The sequence below is a fragment of the Pongo abelii genome, chromosome 14, assembly GCF_028885655.2.
Source record: "Pongo abelii isolate AG06213 chromosome 14, NHGRI_mPonAbe1-v2.0_pri, whole genome shotgun sequence".
NCBI classification, from domain to species: domain Eukaryota; kingdom Metazoa; phylum Chordata; class Mammalia; order Primates; family Hominidae; genus Pongo; species Pongo abelii.
In genome coordinates, this window is record NC_071999.2 from 75,731,657 (window position 1) to 75,747,554 (window position 15,898).

The following is a 15,898-nucleotide window of genomic DNA, read 5'->3' on the forward strand; positions in this document are numbered from 1 at the left end:
CATTGATGACTGGATTGAATTTTGAAAAGGAAGGCTGCTTGGGAAAAAGCAAAAAGTGTGTCTCATAAAATTATGTAGTCTCATGTAGCCTAAAATAAAAAATTCCTTTTCTTTCAAGTAGTTGGTAAGCTTTTGGGTAGATTATACTTAGAAGAGCACAGAATTAATCTGTAAACCACCACATTGCATATCTCCAACTAAAGCAAGAGGAGCCATTTTACTTTGGATGTGCTTTGATCTACTTAGGAGAAGATTACAGAACTTCAATGCTTTCGTGGCAATTTCAATGTGGCGTCCTTAGCTGGCCCAGTGATTCTAAGACATTCTATTGATACCCATCACATCTTCCCACTGCCACTCCATTGCAATTCCATCACTATCAGCCTTTTTTCTACCTACCTGTGTTTCCTCTCATCCTCTCCAGATAGGCTAAGAATCATCCCTGTCTTTCAACTTGCCTAAAACCTAAGCTAGTGAAGGAAATTAATGACAAGAGAAGTGAGAAAGTAGCCAGTAGAATAAATACCAATGGCTATCTCCTATACCCAGGCTCCATTGCTACCAAAAAGTAGTTTCTTCCTTATGTTTGAGCCTGGGTATCTCTCTTTTTACAGCTACTGTTGTAGCTCCTCCATCATAGAATTGATTTATACAGTCTGAAGAGTGATTAAAAGCACAATTTCTGCTCCAAATACTGGGTATTGCTTCAGTCATTGATCTACCCAGCAAAATCAATGGTATCAGTTATAGATCTAAGTGAAATTTGGGAAAGTCATGGGATTTTGAGACCCTCTATAAAAGAGGCTTTTGCACCACTTCCAGAATAAAATGTTTTACAGTGATTGGCAGAGTTTTCAAGAGGAAATGTAATGATATGCAAGAGAGAAATTTGTTCTATTTAGATTCTTAGGACTATCAGGAATTGACTACATAATTGTGGAACCTATTGGAAAATAAAATTACATGGAATCTTATTTAATATCATTAAGAGTTTCAAAAATGACACACTAGAGGATTAAACCAAGTGTGGGTTCATCTATGTCCCTGGCAGTGAGACTGGGCCAATTGCTTGCCCATGAAGTCAGTTCTGGCAAGAACATTTAAGTTTTTATGTTAAATTGTTATGGATACATGACAGTTGTACATATTTATGAGGTACATATAATACTTTAATACAAGCATATAATATGTAATGATCAAATCAGGGTAATTGAGATATTTATTACATTAAGCATTTATCATTTATTTGTGTTAGAAACATTCCAATTCCACTCTTTTAGTTATTTGGAGATGAACAATAAATTATTAACTATAGTCATCCCATTGTGCTATTTAACACAACATCTTATTCCTTCTATCTAACTGTATTTTTGTATCGAATAACTGTCCCTTCTCTCTCCACCCCGCCCACCACACTCTCTAATACTCTTTCCAGATGCTGGTAACCATCATTATACACTCTATCTCCATGAGTTCAGTTTTTTTTTAGTTCCCAGATATGGGTGAGAACAAACAATATTTGTCTTTCTGTGTCTGGCTTATTTCACTTAACATAAGGCCATCCAGTTCCACCCATGTTGTTGCAATTAACATGATTTCATTCGTTTATATAACCAAATAATGCTTTATTGCATATTTGTACCACATTTTTTATCCATTTGTCCAGTAATCAACACTTACGTTGATTCCATATTTTAGCTATTGTTAATTGTGCTGCAATAAACACAGGAGAGCAGATGTTTCTTCAATAAACTGCTTTCTTTCCTTTTGCATATATACCCAGTAGAGGGATTGCTGGATTATACGGTAGTTCTATTTTTGGTTTTCTGAGGAACCTCCATACTGTTCTTCAAAGTGGTTGTACTAATTTACATTCCCACAAACAGCATATGAGGGCTCCCCTTTCTCCGCATCCTCGCCAGCATCCCCTATTTCCTGTCTCTTTAATAAATGTCACTTTAACTGGGGTGAGATTATATCTCATCATAGCTTTGATTTCTATTTCTCTGATGATTAATGATGGTGAGCATTTTCACATATACCTTTTGGCCATTTGTATGTCTTCTTTTGAAAATGTCTATTGATATCTTTGCCCATTTTAAGTTAGATTAATTTGATTATTAATATTACTTCTGGCAACAGAAGTTTGTTTTACTTGTCTTTTATTTTTTCCTATCGAGTTCTTTGAGCTTGTCAGGAATATTTTTTAAAGTTAGCTGTTTTTTTTTAAAGAAATCTTAGCAATTTTTGACTTTTCAAAAATATCATGTCATTTTCTCTTTTTTCTTTTTGCTGCCAGAAGTAATATCCCTTAAAAATATGACACTATTTTGTGAGTGTTTCCAGATAGTCTTAAAGGAGAAAAATCACAACATGGCTGGCTACCTCCTATTGCAGGGAAAGCATAGAGGGAATCTTCTCAGCAAAAGATAGTAGCAAGAAAAAAGGAAGAAATCACCAACAGAGGGCTCCTAGAAAGAACATCAAGAGTATAATCTAGATTCCACAGCTCATAGCTGACTCCAAGGTGATTTGAAGCTAGATTAGATTCTGCTCCAAATGCTGTATAAAATGAATCCATGATCCAATGTAAAGGAGGTTATTGGAGGAAAAATACTTAAGTGAGTTGTAACTTTAAAGGCACATCCAATATCATGGCTCAGTTCTGCGGTAATTAGCACACATTACGGGACTTTGAGAACTTTCCCCCACTATCTTTAGTAAAAATCTTAACATGACATTTTGCAACCATTCCATTTTGAGAGTTGGCAAGAGTTTGTACTTAACAAGGAAAATCTTACAAATGTGAGTCGTATAAGGCATTTGCTATATCAAGAATAGATTTTAAAATAAATAAAATTGAAACAACAAAAACAAATCCTCAAAGCAGAGGAAAACTTCTTTTCTTTGTGCAGTATAATTTGTCTTCAGGTGCAAGGTAGGAGAAATATGTGTTTAGCAGATTTTCAGTTTAGAATATCTTCTGTAATAAACAGTAAAGAAAAGAACCAGCTGTCTAACATCGCCTAATCTGAATGAAGGTAAAACTTAATTTGAATTATTTAAGCAACAATTAGCTAAATAAGAATAGTCTAGTTGTATCTCATCCAGCACCCCTTTTCATCTCAGCCTGCAATGTAATCTTGGACCTGTTTATGTAGAATCTATACTTTCTTGAGTTTTATTCAGAGTATAAGCAGATATAAATTTTCTGTTTTAGTTCTGTTCAGAAATAAGCTTTTCTTTAAGTATCACAGTCTATATGTATTTTACTATCACAATTGCAAACTACAAGGCAAGGTGGTCTCCTTAAGATGGAATTAGCCTTTCAAACATGTTGGTGATGTAAAAACTCTGAAGAGTTCCCCTGATATTGTTCTTCAAAAATCGTACTTAAAAATTCAAAAAACATTCAGAGCATTAGTTTAAAGAGGGCCTAGTGTTTGATTTCCTTTCTGGTTTTTTTTTCAATTTTAATAGGCTAGGTATCCTTGTGAAAAATATTGTAAGATTATTAAATAATGTTAGTTGCAAGGTTACATGTCAGAATAATGATGCTGTATGTAACTATTTTCTAGCTAATTAAACTTGAAAATATTAAAGCCTAGATAAAGCTCTGTCTAATGGAGACTTGTCACATGCTGCAAGCATTTTCTATCTAGTTTCATTAACTCTGGTATTATAGATCATACTATGACATTGCTAGCTCAACTGTTATGGTATGATGTTTTAAACTCTCAAAGTGTTTAAATATCAACACAGGTATTAATATATGGTTACAAGCTTCAATAAGAAATTTTTTAAAAAGTAGAGAACAGTTACTCTAAGAAGACAAAACACAGGATATGAATTTGTTTGGGTGATCAAGAACTCCTTTCCTGGGAAAGGTACAGCACGTTTATGCATGACATCTCTGTGATGAATAGGGATGAACTCAGGAAGGGAGCAGTTAAGGAAAGGATAGTCTCTATGCAAAGAAGGAAAACAACTTTGTGAGTTCCAGAGGCAGTGAAAAATTATAGGGAAGGATATTAAGTCTGGAAAACAGAGGGTAAGGGGAAGGTTGGTAAGTGAATGGCCTACGTAGCAGACAAAGGACAGATCATTCAGAACCGGGTAATCCATGGTATAGATTGTAATCCGTTGGCGTCCATAGTATAAACTGTGATCAGCGAGTGTTGGAAGTCCTTTGGTGGGGAAAAAGGAGAATGAGGGAGTGAGGGATGTGGAAAAATAGTTCACCATTCTTAATTTTTATTGACTTCAGTGTAGAGAATGGACTTGAGGAGGCAAAGATAATGAGGGGAGGTGATAAGAGATGGAAGTTGCAAAACTAGAGTTGAAAGAAGATCGTAGCTTAGGTTAGGTGCCAACAATGGCTATGAAGAGATGTGGGACATGCACAGGAAAGATTTTCTAAGCAAAAGCAGCAATTCTTGAAAGAATAGTGAAATTGAGGGGAAAGAAGATATTGACCAATGTGACCCTGGAATTCTGGCTTGCACAAACTAATTCGTAGAAAGCCATTCTCTGAAATACAGTAGAAGGAAATTGAGCAAGGCAGAATAAGAATTAGAAGCTCAATTTTGTACATGTTATATTTGAATGGACTCTATGATATCTATCAAAGAGGTCAAGAAGAGAGGTGGCTATGTAAGACTACAGTTCAGGAGAGAGGAGGGCTAGATTTAGAGATGCAAATCTGAAAAGACAGTTTATGGATGGTAGCTAAAACCATGGGATAAAATGACTGCACTCTGTAAGAATTCAGAATCTAAAAAAGCAAGCAGTTAAAACATGACATGTCTTCTCCCACTCACATCACTATAAAATGCAAGAATATAAATATTGCTCTTTCGTGTTTTAGTTTACTACATATGGAATCTTGGGCAGAAATATCCACAACAAAAATATATGGTTATCTGAATATCCAGGAAATCATATACTTTCTAATGTATATTTAGACAGGGAAGTAGAGAAATTAATGATTAATAGGCCAGTGAACTATTATAGAAAAAGTAATGTTTATGTGGTCAAGGTAATAGAGCACTGAGATTTATTTAGAGTGGAATGCAGGCAGTGAACATTTAATTTAGTAAGGTAAGAAAAAGGTCGGGTTTTGGCCCTAAATTGGTTTGCCACAATATTTCCCACTACCTTTATGTTTCAAGTCTATGATAATTTGACCTTTCCAGAATTCTGAGATTGTGAGCAACTTTCCCCAAATGTCCTCTATCTGCTGTTCTAACCAGTTTACTCAACTGAGCTAGTCATACTTGTCTAAAGCAATGTTCTAACTAGTATAAAACGAAATGAATAAAGAGAAGATCAATAAAATGAATAAAGATAATGTCAGAGAAAGGGCTAACTCATGTTTTATATGTAAGGATTAATTTAGCAGAAAAGTCAGAATTTATAAAACACAACGCTCATTATTAAATATGACATCATTGTTTGGTGATATAATAATGACCTAAGTGATAAAAATTGTCATACAGCGTTCATATAGTTTGTGTAGTCACTGATCATCATAAACACTATGTAGCTTTTCTGGATGTGCTGTCACAGAAAAAAATGAAATCCACATTACTCATGATGTTGCATATATTTCTAAAGCATAATAAAATTTCCATTCAGTATTTTACTTTGGAAATGCTGTCTTTTCTGGGCAGTGACTCCTACTTTTACTGCATATTAAAATATTATATACCGATAATGATTAACTGCTAGTTTTACTAGTGTGGTTTTCAATCAATCATGAGCACAGAACCAATTCTCTATGAAAGTTTAAGAACATATAAATCCATCAAATACATACAGTGCTAACTGATTTGCCTAGTAAGAAACTAGACTAAAAATAAAATTGGACCTGATTTTCAATAGTTTACACATGCCTAATCTCATAAGATAATTTGATTCCAACAATAAAGATGATTTTGGTTGGTAGATGGGTTAATTTAGGAATTCTTATCACTCACAACTCTTTGTGAATAAAAATAATAAACTATTTTCAAAAGAAAGAAACTTGTTAAGTCTGGTTTTTTTTCCTAACTAAGCTGTTTGTTCTGTTATTAGTCTTAATTTATTATAATTTCTTAAGTCACTACTCCATTAATGTTTTCAAAATTCCAAATCACGTGAAAGTCTTTATAAACTACTAATGGTGAATATGCCTTTTTTATTTTAAAATGTACTTGGTAGAAAGTAAACTTTAAGAAAATATGAAACATTAATATTTCTAGGAGCTTATTCAAAGAATTTAAAAATTGACAAACACACATAATGTTTAAATTTCTTCCGGAGCTGTTAGAGTCTCAAAACTATCAGTTTTAATAAAATAGTAATTGATAAATACTTAACCTAGTTTCCTTTTAAATATGTAAGGTGAATTGCTTAATGTTTCTGGATAATTCCTCCCAAAAAGTGTTTATATTTACTCAACAAAAGGGTATACAAATTTCAGTAAATTTGATATTTTAAATTATAAAATTGTAGGTAACTAGCATATTAAATAACTTTTAAAAACATTTAATAACTTCATAGTATTCATAGTACCTAATGTTATAATTCTTTTTCATGAAATATTTCACTTAATGGAATAATAGATAAACTTATATTTAGGTCTCCTATATATGGAAAAACCATTGACACAATTGATAATTCCAGATTATACTTCTCCCTCATTAAAATTATCTTACATTATAGTACATGTCTTAATATAACATTAGAATATGCTCAATCTCTGAAAATTAAAATTAAAATATATATAATGCATATAATTGAAAAATTTTAAGGATATTTTTAAATCTATAACCACATATATCAGCATAATTAGGGAGCACATATATATATACACACATATGTATACACATATAGGTTATACATATATAATTTTGTCTATTCTTTTTGGTACTTAATCAAATTTATAAGAAACTGATTCAATCAACCAAAAGTTTAAAAAAGATGCTTCTGTTACTAATTTGTTACTATGTAGTAATTAAAATTTCTTAATATATTCATTATCATTTTCCTATATTTCTCCTGTAGTTCTTCTTTAATAATGTATTCTGGTATCACATGAATCTAAATGCAAATCATTTCATATCCTGACTGTATTCCAAAACCAGTAATGATGTGGTTTAGAATAGTAATGAGTCAATTCTCTCAAAATGTAAAACTCGGGAGTTTTATGTCTATGAATGATTTTCTGTAAGTCTTTAAAGTAGCAGAACTCTACACAAAGAAGCATAATATTAGAAATAAACTAGAAATAAATATTGAGCTGCTTACCAAGGAGACAAAATTTCAATACTGAGCCAACAAATCACAACAACTAAATGCAAAGGGATTCCACGACAGTTTAATTCAAAGACTTACTCTGAACAAGGCAAGAGTGAACACAAAATAAAAGGCCCAGAAGAGAAGTTGGGACAGAGAATAAGACGACTGCATTTCAGGAGCAAAAAGAGAGGTAAAATAATGTTGCTGTCCGGTGGCCTCATTTTGTCCACCTCATTACTCCTGGAATAGATTCAAACCACAGAGACCTTAGATAATGTGCTAAGTCAGTTACTAGGCCAATATATGAGATCCATTCTGATGATGTGTAAAGCAAAATTTCACCTTCAGATAATGGAACAACTGATATAATTTAATGACGGTAGATGACAGAAGAACACCATAATCTCAGGAATATGAGAACCATTCCACTTGAAGACTTACAAAAATGCATGTAAGTTCAATTGGTGGCTACAACTTTGAAAACTTCCAAAAAGAAAAGTGATGTGTCTGAACCAATAGAAATTAATGAGCAAACTTGTAATGAAATTAGAACTTGAGTAATCAAAACCAGGGTGGCATCTCTTAACCCACATTTTCAACCTGAAACGTTTTAGACTTAGTAGCCACATGAGCACACGCGGTGAAATGAGTGGAAATTGAGAGATGCTTGGAAGCCCCATGGGGACTTACTGTACCTGTGTCCACATCCTTCACCTGTTGCCTGGCTCGAGTTGTCTGGCTCCACTTTGAGCTCTTGCAGAACCAGCCCTTTTTCGTGTGGTCCAGGAAAGTCCATGCCTGGCACCACCTCCTCCTCTAGGGACTCCACGTAGAAGAGAGTCCTGGCTGGCTGCTGAGTGCCCTGCCCAGGAGCCCCTTGCTGCAGCCTCGTGGCAACTGGAAGCAGGGTGCCATTCAGCGGATTGAAGGAAGAGGAGGAAGAGGACGGGGAGGACGACGCAGAGGAAGAGGAGGAAGGCTTCTTCCAGAAAGTGCTCACACCGCTTCTCTCTTGGCTTTTGAGCAGGCGGCCCTGGCTGGGTCCCCAATGCTCAAAGCTGCCACTGCCGTCCTGTTGCAGGCAGCCTCCCCCCGCCGGGGCGCCGGTGGACGGTGACGGGTGGCTGAAGAGTTTCCAGCGGAGTCGCAGAATGTGCTTCACATCGAAGTCTTTTCGCCCAGAGCCTGACATGATTTACGCACAGAAGGCAAAAGGCTGGCAGCTCACGCAGGAGTAGGCTGGTCAGCAGGTGGGGGAGGACAGTGGGACACGGGGGCGGAGGACGAGGAGGGATGCGCCCTCTGCACCCCTAGAGCCAGAAGACGCGAGGCGGGCTGCGCGCCCTGCCAGGCGAAGGCTGGAGCGCAGACGGCAAAGCCGCGCGTTTCAGCCGCGGTCGGGTCCACAGGACCTGGGCGTGGGGACACCACCAGGCAGGAGCAGAGGCAGGACTGGGACGCCAAAAGCTGGGAATCCTCGATGCCCGCGCGAGAGCCCCGTGGTTATGGCGAGGTGGGACGACCCTTAGGCTGGAGACGAGCGAGGGAGGGAGGTCTGAGCGCTCCGAAGCTCCGGAGGCGGCTGCAGCTGGATACACCTCACTGGGATGCGCTTGTGGCAGAGCCTTAGTAGGGAAGGTGGTGGCGTTCTTGTCCTTGCAGCTCAGAGTTCAGTGTCTGGAGAGCGCAGAGAGAAAGAGCCCCAAGTCTCGAGGAAGCGTACTCCTCGCCAGATCTCTTGGTGCACCTGCGCCCCTGTCCCTGGCCTTTTCGAGGATGCCCTGATAGCCTGCCGGGTGGCTCTGAGAAAGTCAATTGCTTTCTGCAATGCCAGAAGAGGTGGTTTTATATAGTCAGTTTGTAAAAGAGAAAAATAGATATTCTAGCGCATATAGGGAGGCAAAAGAAAAAGCCCGCCTGTGAAGCTGTCAAGGTCCTCACAGTACAATTTTCTCTCTGCCTCAGCGCCTCCTCCTCCCCCGTAAGTGACGCAGATGTGCACTGGGGCCTATACGGAGAGATGGAGGGAGGGAGGGAAGGCTTCAATCTTCTTTATGCAAGTGAGACTGCTGCTCTTATTGTCCCCTTGCGTGGGTCTTGTCACCTTTTTTCACCCTCCTTCCTCACTACATTACTGTGTAGCAATACAAGGAAAGAAAACAGGCATTATGCCTTTGCATCAGTAAACACCACACATGAATCATGGCAGTGTAAACTTAATAGGCTGCCATCAGTTTGCAGGTTGCAGGTTAATGGCTTGACTTATTTAATAAACCGAATCTTTTAACCTTTAGCCTTAGTTTCTCTGTAGTGAGACACAGAAGAAACGGATGCTGGCGTCAAAGTGTGATGATGCCACCATCCTGACACTTACATTGTGATTCTGCTATTAAGGCACCCAGTCAGTGCTTCACTCCTGGGGCCAGAGGCGTACGGTAGAAGATGGGCATCTGAACACGGGGAACGGGTTTTGCAAAATCAGTGCATTTGGTGTGTAGCCTCGGAATGAAAGCTGTTATCAGTGTAAATCAAGAATGGAATAAAATGATAAAAGAGAATTTCAAGGCATAACCTTCTAGTACATAAATCATTGTATACTATGCATGGAAGAGTTTAGGCAATAAATGAGAATAGCCGAAGGCTACTTACTATCTTGCAAGTGGGCGTTTGAAGAAGATGTGTTTTTCCCTTATATCTATATTTAGAATGGTGAGGATTGCGATCACTTTCAGTACATGACTACTTGGAATGTTTTAACCTTTCCTTTAATGAGCCATTAAAATAGAACACGGTAGTCTTTGTTGAAGGCAAAGGGACCAGAGATGCAATGTGTTCCCTAACTCAACCAGGAATATGGTTGTTGTCCGTTCATGAAATTCACAGTTTCAGTAACCCCCAACAGACCATAAGAATCAACCACTGAAGCGCAGTTAGACTACTGCTCAGTTACCCCCAAGGCTGAGCTGTAAACATCACCAGAAACCAAAGCTAAATTTGGAGTCCTTAGACAAAGTTGGACACTTTAATAATATAAGAAATTAAGTGCACAAAAGACTTATTTTTAGGGGAATAAAAATCACTATAGTGCTTTTAAAATATTGATTTATGTCACAACAGCTGGACTGCAATCCCTTGTGCCTTGATTCTTCTCTCAGTATTCAGTGATTTTTGTTTGTTTTTTGTTTATTAAGCAAAAAACCCTTTAAAGCCAACAATGGTGACAGATCATTTTTATCCAACAATGGAATCAAGTAAGCATTTCCCTTAGGGAAGAAAATAGTTTATGAAATTACACATCACAAACAGGACAGAGGAAATTTTCCATCAGAAGTAATGTTGAAAGTTGAAGTGCATGTAATTAATTTATATAGAAATTAGTGCTTCATGAATTATATCACTTGATTTATTTAAAATAATATAAAATAACATAAGTCAAGTCTCTGTATCTATATTTTTCATTCACCATTCAAAAACTGTAATATAAAATGTTATTCTAAAATTTAATTTTGCAGTTCCTTTTTCTCTGCAATACTAATAAGAATATTCCACAGTTAAACGTTATATGCTTAAAGGACAATATTTTATATGACCCAAAGGAGATGTAACATTAATTTGTGGTATAAAGGAACATGAATTAAAAATATTGTCACATTTAGCAGATGATGAATAAAGCCTATTTGTTAGTCTTGTAGTAACAGTATGTTTAAAGCACTGTCAGAGAATATTATGTAAATATAGGTACCTTTCTATATTTGTCAATCTGAATAAAATATATAAGTTTGAAAAATCACTCTTCTTGGGAATATATTTAAATAAAATTCAACTTAATTATCAAATGAAACTATTTCGAATTTGAGAATTAAACTATGCATGAAGTTATGTTAAACTGAAATGATTGACAAAGATGATTATATTATTTTCACTTGATTGTTACCATACTACAGTATTGTAGAAAAGGAAGGAGATAATAAAATAAGAAAAAAAATGGAAGAATGAGAGGAAAGTGAGAAGGATGAGAAGACAAGGAGAAAAAAGAGAGAGAGAGAGATTGCGAGAAAGGGAAAGACAGAAAGAGAGAGGAAAGGAGGAAGGAAAATAATTTGGCTGGATATTATGGCTTAACTTGGCATATTAGATAAAAATCCTTGAAAAATATACTTTGTAAAATACTGCACTAATTAATTTATCTATTATTCAAAAATAAAAAAACTTTGATTGCTCACTTAGGTCCAATGCAAACTAGTAACAAATATGAAGGAATTGGTCCCATGCAGCTTGCTGGAAGAACTCACAAAAGAGGACTGTTTAACCAGCCATAATTAATAATTGACTTGTGAGTCAATTAAATTAAGATTTAAGATAACCAAGCTTATAGGCAAGAAGACATTGACATAATAAAGACCGCTTTTAACAATCCCAACAAACACACTTTGTTTTAAAGACAGAAACTATTTAATTATTCTAACACTACTGAATTAAATTGAACTGTCAGTTGAATCAATCAGAGTCCTTCACGTGAATGTCCATATGGTTGCCATAGTTTCCTGAAACACTGTAATCAAAAAGGTTAATTAGGATACAGAAAATCTGTAGAATGCTCAAGTATTTACTGTAATACACAAATAAAAAACTTCGCATAATTATTAAGTCAAGCACGGGTGTAAAATATATCACACTGAAAGTTTCTACAACTCAAATATTTAAACAATAAGCAAAATTGGCTTTGGATCTGTTTTAGTCCATTATCTGTTACTTGTAATAGAAAACCTGAAGGTGGGTAACTTATAAAGAAAAGGAATTTATTTATTATAGTTATGGAGGCTGAGAAGTCTAAGGTCTAGGGGCTGCATCCGGTGAAGGTCTTCTTCCTAGTGGGGACTCTCTGCAGAGTCCTGGAGCTACACAGGCATCATATGGCAATGAGGTTAAGCATGCTATCTCAGGTCCCTCTTCCTTTTCTTATAAAGCCACTAATCCCACTTCCATGATAACCCATTAATCCATGAATTCATGAGGTTCTGCCCTCAAGACCCAATCACCTCCTAAATGCCCCCCTCTCAATATTCCACAACAGAGATTAAATTTCAACATGAATTTTGGAGGGGACAAAAATTCATACCATAGCAGAAATCAAGAATTTTCTAGACTGAAAGCTTCTCACTTTTAGTAACTATTTTCTAAACAAACACAATTAAATGTATATACTTTTCTAGGAAAAGCAATTTTTTTTTGTATCTTTTTGGCAGGCCTTCTACAATGTCTAGAAATTTGCTTCTACATGATAATACTCAACAAAAACATTTGAATGGCTAATTATGCTCAAATTTGAAAGTTCATGCCTTATAATGGCCCCTGTGATTTTGTCTCTGATTAATTTTAATAAGATGTATTGATATACATTTTATTAGTCAATTTTTGCACTGCTATAAAGACATTCCTGAGACTGGGTAATTTATAAAGAAAATAAGTTTAATCAGCTCATAGTTCTGCAGAGTGTACAGCCTTCTGCTTCTGGGGAAACCTGAGGAACCTTGTAATCATGGCAGAAGGCAAAGGGGAAGCAGGCACGTCCTACATGGCTGGAGCAGGAAGAAGAGAGAACTAATATAAAGGTGCCACACACTTTCAAATAACCAGATCTCGTAAGAGTTCTATCATGAGAACAGAAAGATGGACGTCCACCCTCATGATTCCATCACCTCACACTAGGATCCTACTCTAGCACTGGGGATTATAATTTGACATGGACATGAGATTTGGGTGGGGACACAGAGCCAAACCATATCATACATTAATATAAAATATTATTTAAAATTAGAGAATACCATTTAAAATAATTATATAGAACTCTTGATGTATACATTAAATAAAAATTGTTTTGCAGTGACTTTTTTTCCCAAAATGATTGAAACATAATACCGCATAGCACTAATGTTAAGTTATCCCATGCATAATCAAGGGTTCCTACCTCTTAAAAAAAATACACATAACCATTCAGCGTCTATTAATCTTCATTACAGTATAGTTATAGTTTACTTAAGTGGCAATTAAGTGACTGCTTAATAAACATTTGTAGGTATTCATTGATCCCCAGGGGCCTTTTAAATCCACTCAACCTCCTTGATTTATTTGACCATTTGATTTAGATCTGGCAATACATTTGTATAGTTGAGGAATTCTTATATAAATTGCTGAGTTAATTTCATTAGTATGTGAATTCAAAATGTCATTAAAATAGTGAATTTCTATTAATGATGAGCCAGGTTTTATTTGTGTGTCTTTTTATTTCCCAAAATTCTGTGCAGAACATTGACAGTGGTTTATGAACATTCATTATTTTCACTTTTATGCTGGGTCCTGTCTGGTTAATCATACTGCTGAGGGACTTATGATATGATATATATATATATATATATATATACACACACACATATATATATATATATATATATATATATTTTTTTTTTTTTTTGAGATGGAGTCTCGCTCTGTCGCCCAGGCTGGACTGCAGTGGCATGATTCCTGCTGACTGCAAACTTCACCTCCTGGATTCAAGTGATTCTCCTGCCTCAGCCTCCCAAGTAGCTGGGACTACAGGCACCACCACCACACCCAGCTAATTTTCGTATTTTTAGTAGAGATAGGGTTTCACCATATTGGCCAGGTTGGTCTCAAACTCCTGACACTGTGATCCTCACATCTCGGCCTCCCAAAGTGCTGGGATTACAGGCATGAGCCACAGCGCCTGGCCTATGATGTGATTTTTAAAACACTTTCTATCTCTTTTATGAAAATATTTATAGATTGAAAACGAATATATAAATATAGACATATAGATATAGATAAATGTAATATACATATACATTTAATATGTAATTATATTTCAAGGATATTTTCTAATGAGTAAAACACATTTGGTGGCATGATATCCTATTTTGTATAACACTAGAATCTTTAAAAAAGAAAACTGCTTAACTAATACTTATTTACAAAGGGTTATGATTTCCCTAGTATTGAAAAATTAATTTCATTATTTTGCATATTGCAATGAAATTTGCCTGTATCACTATGGGGTAAGGTGAGTCCCCTGAAACTTTAATCAGTATGATCAAAATAAAATAGTAAGATTATAGTTTATAAAGTACAGATTTGGAAGTTATAGGAGTGTAAGATATTCATATAAATGTAGATAAAATAGCATAACTTTGTGGATATTTTATTTTCTGTTGTCTCTTTTGAGACATGGGCTTTTGGAGACTTTAAAATATTTTCTCCAATCAGGTTACTACATTTCTCTTTCCATCTTGAGACACATTTGCCAAAACTTTATATTTTCATTCACCTGCATTATTACCAGATCTTTTAAAAATCTAGGACAAAAATACATGGCTTTAAAAGCTAAGATCTAGTTTGTCTCAACATAATTCTAATTATGGATATAACATAAATTACAAATAGCTTTCAAATGCTCTTTTTTCCACAAGTTTATGTGTAAGTAATATGTGAAGTTATAACACCCCAAAACAACATTTTTCAGTTAATCTGTTTTAGAAATAGTACTGTGATTTTTATTTCAAATAAATTATATATTCAGAGTATTGGGAAGACTATTCTAAGAAATCAAATTACTTTGAAACATTATTACTAGAAGTAAATTGGCTTCCAAAATCTAATTTGAAAATCACAACTTGACACTTAATATATTTTCCTGAGTTTTACACCCAGTCAGGATGTTTTTGGCTCACCAGTCCAAAATAATATTACTTGTCAGCCTCATGGGAAGCTAACAAGATGACCCTTTGCCTTGAGGACTGTCTCCTGCAAATGTGGTGACCTCTCTCTTTCTGTACAACTCTAGTCACTGGCCATCATGGCACATGTAAATTCTCATTCTTTATTGCTCAAAGGAAATATGACATGGACTTCACACAATAATATACTGAAGTCTAAAAAATATGAAAACAGATAAATCTGTAAATTAAAGCACTACATATAATTATTGAAATTGTAGCCTACTTAAGATTTCATGTGATGTCTAGGACAAATTACAAGTAAAATAATAGCAGCAAAAGGAATGATGAGTTTTCAGATTATGTTACATTCTTTAAATTTCTTCACACTAGATAGATTCCCAGATTAAATATAGAGTATTTTCTTCAACGGTTATGTATGAAACATTTTATACATCATATGATTATTTTCTTCTTAGTTGGATAATGACTCAAGAAACTAAGAAAGGAACTATTATTTTATGACATCCTACTAAGTGCCAGACAATGATTTCATTCTATCTTGATAAAAATCTTATTTAGGTAGGCATTATAAAACAGGCTTAATATGAAAAGAAGTAGAATCAACTGGCCCTAATATTTTCTTATATTAATTGTTTTAGACACTCCTCCATAAGCCATACTTTTTCTCCTATTTTAAAATTAACGTATGAGAACTAAAAAAAATGACAAACTCATTAAAGGCAGGGATTCTCGATATCATTTCATGAGCTGTGTGAGCTCTGCTTGAATAGAAGAGAGACTCCTGGTATTCTCAAAATTGAGCTCTCTTTCTAACGTGTGTGTGTGTGTGTGTGTGTGCATGTGTGGGTGTGTTAGTCCCTTTT

At 35.4% G+C, this 15,898-nt stretch overlaps 1 protein-coding gene and 1 long non-coding RNA gene across 3 annotated transcripts in view; one reads left to right on the forward strand and one right to left on the reverse strand.

The window, feature by feature from the left end:
- KLHL1 (kelch like family member 1) overlaps positions 1–9,227 on the reverse strand; it is a 423,432-nt gene extending 414,205 nt beyond the window's left edge. Inside the window, exon 1 of the mRNA XM_024230886.3 lies at positions 7,977–9,227. Coding sequence (XP_024086654.2) covers positions 7,977–8,473 — 497 coding nt within the window. The 5' untranslated portion in view covers positions 8,474–9,227. The remainder of the gene's footprint in view (positions 1–7,976) is intronic.
- LOC134759898 (uncharacterized) overlaps positions 8,600–15,898 on the forward strand; it is a 41,868-nt gene continuing 34,569 nt past the window's right edge. Inside the window, exon 1 of one of the 2 annotated variants that reach the window (XR_010136798.1) lies at positions 8,600–9,262. This is a non-coding gene — a long non-coding RNA (uncharacterized LOC134759898). The remainder of the gene's footprint in view (positions 9,263–15,898) is intronic. The other variant, XR_010136799.1, reaches the window with a different exon arrangement.